Source organism: Saccostrea cucullata, unplaced genomic scaffold (genome assembly GCF_032062105.1).
Source record: "Saccostrea cucullata isolate Sc308-1 unplaced genomic scaffold, CSIRO_AGI_Scuc_v1 ctg7606, whole genome shotgun sequence".
Classification (NCBI taxonomy): domain Eukaryota; kingdom Metazoa; phylum Mollusca; class Bivalvia; order Ostreida; family Ostreidae; genus Saccostrea; species Saccostrea cuccullata.
Genome location: NW_026927495.1, coordinates 2,635 through 10,000, shown reverse-complemented (window position 1 = coordinate 10,000; position 7,366 = coordinate 2,635). Strand labels below are relative to the sequence as shown.

Sequence of the window (7,366 nt, the reverse complement as noted above, 5' to 3'; positions counted from 1 at the left end):
ATGTTTAACTATATTTATTTTTAAATAAAAAATCTTTCTATGTTGTATAAATGACCAACACGTGTGCAAAATTACGATATTTACGACATAGGCCTAAGAAAGTCGAGGACAAGTGAAATCGACATCGAGAGGGGAAGACTCAAGAAGACGGGATCGCCTGTTTCAAAGCAACAGGAATGCCGAATGGCACTCCATTAAAAGAGCCAACCGACAGAAATTTTAAAACATTTAAAAAATTGTCGAGATCACAATTAAGCCTACAGGAATATTCTCGAAAGCGGTACCCAAACATGCCAACCAAGAGCGCCGAAGTGTGTTGACGCAGTGGAAAAGCGAAAATGTAGGTTTACAATGCTTTCAAACTTATTGAAAATAGCAATGTTTATGCGTTATAGATACAAAGGTTTCAAAATACATAGTATACTGTCACATCGCAAACTCAAACATAGCATATTACATGTTACATGTACGTAACGTTAGGCCTAAGGTCTCCAGAGGCGTGCAGACGACAACATTCGTATTATCTTTTTTATTACAACTTGAGCTTTTAGTATATGATAAATTACCTTTGATATTGTAAATGCAGAATCTTTATCTCAAATTTATAGACATACCGTAAGAAAATAATAAGATAACTTCTATAATTTTTAGCTGTTTACATTCGGTAAGAAACTAGGTCGCTTCATTCTATGGCGGCCTATGCGGGTTAAAAAAATGGAATATTTCTGAAACATCATGGAACATGTAGAAATTATTTTAGTCTAAACTACAGGCCTGGGTTCATAAACACAAAGTCAGATAGACAAAATAATGATTTTACATTTTTTGAACAATGATATTACCAGTAAATTATAATCTAATTTTTTTTCTAAAATAATTTTTTACAGGTAAGTCTTGTTTTCACAAGAATCACTAATGAAGGCTTTTAGAAGAGAGCAGGGTTTAAGAACCACTAAAATCAGATGGATAAAACCATAAAAATCAGATTGAGAAAGTGGGACTGGATTTGACTAATCCCTGTGAAGCCACAATCCAACACCACAAACCAGGACCCAATCTGGAACCCCCAGGCCAAGAGAAAAAGAGGACATCCAACAGACTATTGTGAAGTTTTATGCATTAATTGATTACTTTTTGTTCTTAAAAATCCTTTCTTAACAAAATTGTAAATATTACCTGAAATTATCACACTAATTTTGAATATTTGGTGAATAAAACACATACTTTGATGCCTAAATGCTTGATTTATTTTCATTAAATGCTGAAAAAGAAACATGGGGTGGGGATATAAAAAATATCAAAACTTTCTTATATGTGCACTAACCCCTACTTTTCATGCTATGAAAAGAAGCCATAATACCTAAAGAAACTGTACAACAATTTTCTTAAAAAGTTTAATTGTAGAAATATGTTTTTCTTTGGTTTTTCGAGCAATTCTATAGGGAAAAATGTTCCTAATTTTGACATGGGTGAACAACATTTTTGGATACAAGTTAACTAATTGGTATTTATTTGCTCATATTTTGTTTTAAAAATCAACTTTGCAATACTTTCAAGTAAATTTAAGTCAAATTAAATTTTAATTCACTGTATTTATAAGTTTTATTAGGTATTTTATTGTCTAGTAGCATCTTTAAAGAAATTTCCCATGCTCTATTTTGGCCTATGTTCAAAGGGTTGAACCTCTCTTAGATGAACACTAACATACACTTTTCTTGTCTTTAAATTATTCCTTGGATATTACACTTTCAGAAAAATATAAGCATTTGAAAAGTTTAATGCACGTTTTTTTCCGCGTATCATAAGAATACATCCTTAACATCATGTCAATGCTGCATTACATGAAGTAAATACATCCTTTCGTTATGTCAGCACTTCATAACTTGAAGTAAAAAAATCATTATGTGAAGTGATAATGTGTTTACATTGTGTTAAAACTTTATTGCATGAAATGAATTTTTCTTTACATCATTTCATTTCTTTAATATGTGAGGTCAAAATTGCATTACGTCAAGTAAATTGTGTTTTATAATTAAACTTATCATTACATGAAGTCAAAAGCCCATGCCTTTTTGAGAGTGTATATTTCTATTATATCAAAGCTTTATTACATGATATGGATTTATCTTTATTTTACGGCGAGGGCATCATGATGTGAGGTGAACACATCGTACCTTTATGTCAGTGCTTTATTACGTGGTGTAAAAATTGTATAACATAATGTGAACATATCTTTATATTACATCAATACTTTATTACATTATGTCAAAACTCCATTCCGTGATGTGGATATACATGTATATAATTACGTTATGTCAACTCTTTCTTGTGTGATTTAAAAATATCTTTATATTGTGTTAACTCTTTATCATGTTGATTCCAAAAGTTCATTACCTGATGTTAAAAAACATTTACATTATCTCAAAGCTGTACAGGTATATCTAGTATATAATGAATGTTGACGACAGTGTTTTAATGACTGGAAAGAAGGGGGGGGTCCTGATTGATTAGGACAAATTACAGGCACATAATATCAACCCCCCTCTTTTCCCAGACATAACTTTACTATAGAAAATGTAATGTTCATTGAAACTGTACAGTCCCCCACCCCCACTTTTTGTTGAAGTATAATCCACTAAGGGTAAAGTAATATATCTGGAAAAAAAATAGGACTGATCGAAGTTGGACCCCTCTCCCCGAAATAGGATTTTCGGGCTTGGACTTTTTTTTCTTGGCTTGTCAAGTTTTTTTTCGGGTAAATGATTTTTTTTTTTCTGGCTGACCTCCTCTTTCAAAAAAAAGATGCTACGTCACTGGAGTTAGTAATTTTTTTTAATCATTCCAAAAATCTACCAGTCGCTCATCTAAATCAATTGAATATGCCTTAGTAAGCATGCATGGGCACATATCAGTGGCAGATATGGGAACCTTGAACAAGGAAGGGGGACGGTATATGGTTGGAGACCAAGGGCGGAAAGCGGAGAAGCTCTCAGGCTTTATAGTTTTATAGAAAAAAGTTTTCAACTTAATTCAGCTAAGCTTATTGTGAAACTAATGCAATGTCCTTCAAAGTTTAAAACTTTTATTAAAAAAATCAAAAGAAAAAAGTAATTGCTGCACGACTCATAATATTTGATTTCTTTAATTATGAGATTAAAGTAAACACCATTGAATTTCGACGTGACTTTAATTCACAGTTGCAGTGTTAAGGCTTTGCACGTTTCAAGATTGTCAATCATTTGTCGCTTAAAGTTTTCATTCAAAGATGTCATTCCCAATCTGAGAATCTCTTCTGAGAATCTCTTCTACGACAGTTTTCTCTCCCGCCATTTTTAGTGCTTGCGGAACGCGGAAAATACGTTATGCTCATATAAAGGCCGAGGATTCGCATAACGTAATAGTGAATCGACATAATGTAGAAGAGTGCGCACAGTATGGCATGAGCTTTTCACATCAGTTAATAAAAACTAAGATCTCATGAAAAGTAAACATAACGAAATGCAAGTTGACGAAATATAATTGTAGTATGTGTAAATGTCATAAAGAGTTGACATAATGTAAAGGAAAGTTAACACGATGCAATAGTAGTGTGGGTTAATATCATAAAGAGTTAACATAATGTAATGGAAGGTTGACACAATGCAATAGTAGTGTGGGTTAATGTCATAAAGAGTTGACATAATGTAATGGAAGGTTGACACAATGCAATAGTAGTGTTCTGCTATAAGGCAGTGAAGGCGTTCCATATAAGGTCATTGGTATAATACGGTATTGAACAATTACAGAAAATAAATTAATTTAAAAACAGATACCACAAAAATCTTATAAATTTGAGGAATTTTTAATTCAAATAATTATTATTTCTCAATGGATGATGTTTTACCTATATAATAAAGGAGCTACTGAACTTATATCGCTGAATATTTGTACTCATTGGCTGTAAAAATACAGTCGCAAACTCTTGCATTTGTTGAGCTACTCCTGCCAATATTCAACAATATAATTCAATAACCCTATATTATTATTTATTTTGAAATTATTGTATAGGAAATAATGTTGTATTTCATTAGTATGTTTTTGTAGGCCGTGGTGAGGCAATAAGGACACTCATGGTTGACAACAATGTGGAATATGAAGAAATTGATGTTGGGACATTCGACAACTGGGTGAAGGAATGGAAACCAAAAATGGTTAGTCTTAGTCTCCTTGAACACATTTTTTAGTTTTTTTTTTTTTTGATGATCTTATATTAATTGCTTTGCAATGAGTATTTTATTTTGTGTTGAAATACTTAGAAGTTTTCTGAATTAATAAAGTCAAGCCCAGATGCTGTATTGAATGCTTAAAGAAGTAAAAACCTTTTCCTACAAAGAATAGTTAATAAAGAATTGTGAAAAAATAGTGGAGAGTGTAAAATATGCATTTCATTTCGTCTAGGTATAGAAATAAAAATGAAATTGAACACTTGCGTAGAAAATGCACACATCTCGTAGTAAAAGCATTAACAATTGTGATGACTGGGTTAACTGGCATAAATCAATCTTCTAGGCATTTGGTCAGTGTCCCTTTTTGAAAGATGGAGATGTAGAAATTGTACAGTCCAATGCAATTCTCAGATATCTGGCTAGAAAACTGGGTAAGATTCATCTAGTGTTGTCTATTGTCACGTGCAAACTCGGAATATGAAGGAATATGAAACGTAAAATGATTTTGAGATTTTAAAATATTCTGTGAAAAAGTTTCCAGCTGTCTTAATAGAATTCTAAAATGTGCGTGGCATATCACTCTTTTATTCATTTTTTATTATGGTGATAACTCTGAGATTGCTTTTATACTAGAGCGTTTTGTTATTTATAAGAAGTTTTATGAATGAAAGTTAAAGGTCTTACACTAAAGTAGTAATAGTACTTTTTTTTTTATAAAACATAAGTTAGATGAAAACTACATCTCCTGAATGAATGTAGTTTCATTTTTTATTTAAAGACATTCGTATGTCATACAAAATATAAAAGAATTAGATTGAATTCGAAGTGCATCATTATACTCGTATAACTATTTTGTTTTTATAATGCCCTTTAGATTTGTATGGTTCTAACAACAAGGAAGCAACAAGAGCGGATATGATCAATGATGGAGTGGAAGATCTTAGAACAGAATACACAAGAATGATTTATCAAAACTATGCAAGTATTCATGGTTCTTAGTCAACCTTGAATGTTGTGTAAAGGGAAGCGAATAGAACACACCCGGTAAAGGGTATATAGTGTAACAATAACAGTGCTTGATTCTACGTTTACAATAACAGCTGTCATGAATAAAGTCATTGTCAATTTTAAATTTAGTTCAAATCATTTCATTGATTATATTTTCTCAAAATACTTTTTACATGTATTGAGTGGGCTCGATTTTCTACCTTTACATGCACACAACATTGGATGTTGACTAAAACGCCGATGCGCTATATTTTTTAATCTTAATTACATTTCTAAGTCGATAATTCTTGATGATGGCGTTAATATGTTTTATGAAAACTCCAAAGATTTTCTAGTTTTCTTTAATGCTCAAGATTAACTTAAGTTCGAGAAAGGATGTTTAACAATTTAAGACCCGTGAAAGTCGTTATTTAAAATAGAAAACAGCTATAAGAACTATCTAGATATACATTGTTTACCTGGAGTTTCTTGCAACACGTATGACATAGCTGAAAAACTGATTTAAAAAAAAATACATGTATTTACTTTACATTCGAGTCTATGCTCCTTAAATACTAAGGTGAATTTTAACTAAATTTTAATTTTACAGAAAACATAAACACATAATTAAAAAAAAAAAGATAAAAATCTTTTTTGTATCATATGCATATGATATTAAATGCTTCTGGAAAATTATCAATACCTGATACTGTTACTTGGTAACTTAAAATGATGATTACATGTATGATAATTGGTTTCATTTACATGTATATAGTTACCGGTAAGTGTGTTTCGTAATCCTACTGAATTTGACTGCAAAATAAGAACACAATACACATTTTTTAAAAATCTTAAACTGTCTTATAATGGTGTTCTTCGGGTCATGATGATAATAACGTATGTACTAATTATCTACTACAGGAGAACGGAAAGGGTCCATTTATTGAAGGACTTCCAGGAAAACTGCGATGTTTTGAGGTTTGTGTACATGCAAGCTTATGTAAGAGCTATTTTATTTTAAGACTAAAACTATTTTTCCAACATGTCTGTTACGTAATTTGTAATTTTTCTCTTTGATAAGAATAATTTCTAACATTTTTTGAAAGTGAATTCTTGAGGAATTTTAGACTTAAGAGTTATATAAATATTGTTACAGTAGCACACCTTAAATACAAAAAGGTGGTTAAGTAATGTTCTGTTTTACATGTATTTAAACACATATTTTTGAAGAAAAAGATTCAATTTTGATTCGTAGAACTTGATGAAAAGTGGAGATTATGTACTTGGAAGCAAGGTTTGGTATTAAAATTATGTCTTGAAGATTCCAATAAATTTTAAAGATTTTGAGCTTTCTTATTTAAAAAATTAATCTTTTGAATGTAAAGGAGATAAAAGGGTTAAAAGAATTTACTGCAAAACAAATGGTTACTGTATTAATTAAATGAGCAACATGACGGTCATAATATTTTAAAGAAAATGAGTTTGATTTAATTTTCAGATCTGCTTTACGGACTATAATTTGTTTGATCTCCTGGAATGCCTGGTCACTTTGTATCCTGGCTGTCTTGATAAATTTCCAACAATCAAGGCCTACCATAATCGTATGATGAACAGGCCAGGTATTCAGAGGAGGAGGGCAACTGAACACTTCAAGGGACTTAAGATTAATTATAACGGGAAACAATGAGGAAACCTAAATTGAAGTTGTATCTGTAATATTTAGGTCTGTATTTAAAACTTTTACCTTTTAATGTTGATGGGTACATGTAATTGATGGGGAATTTTTTAATGACTCTTGTTTTAAGACAAACATGTACATATTAATTTAATGTAAGGATATAAATAAATTATGAATTAAATCTCGATTATTTTGAAACGCATTTATTTTTTTTAAAATAAATAATAGTGTGTCAACAACGTATCTATCACAATATATACTATTGATCGGGTTATTGTAATTTATTTGTTAAAACATTCAAAGATAATCTTCAAAAAATTGTAAAAAGTAAGTAGAAATTATTTAGAATTTTATTTAAAAAGCATCTGTCTACGATGTCAGAAAGCTTGAAGTTTGGTTTATCGTTGGAAAGGTTGTGTTTAGTGTTGAAAAGTTGTATATAAGTTTTTAAGCATCCACATCTGATTTACGCCACTTCTTGAATGTAATTTTGTTA

The 7,366-nt window shown here is 30.7% G+C and overlaps 1 protein-coding gene across 1 annotated transcript in view; it reads left to right on the top strand.

The window, feature by feature from the left end:
• Positions 1–6,888, top strand: part of LOC134274658 (glutathione S-transferase P 1-like) — an 8,068-nt gene extending 1,180 nt beyond the window's left edge. The window contains exons 2-7 of the mRNA XM_062756919.1: positions 4,084–4,190; positions 4,549–4,636; positions 5,080–5,183; positions 6,114–6,170; positions 6,448–6,486; positions 6,691–6,888. Coding sequence (XP_062612903.1) covers positions 4,084–4,190; positions 4,549–4,636; positions 5,080–5,183; positions 6,114–6,170; positions 6,448–6,486; positions 6,691–6,879 — 584 coding nt within the window. The 3' untranslated portion in view covers positions 6,880–6,888. The remainder of the gene's footprint in view (positions 1–4,083; positions 4,191–4,548; positions 4,637–5,079; positions 5,184–6,113; positions 6,171–6,447; positions 6,487–6,690) is intronic.
• Positions 6,889–7,366: the final 478 nt, after the last annotated feature.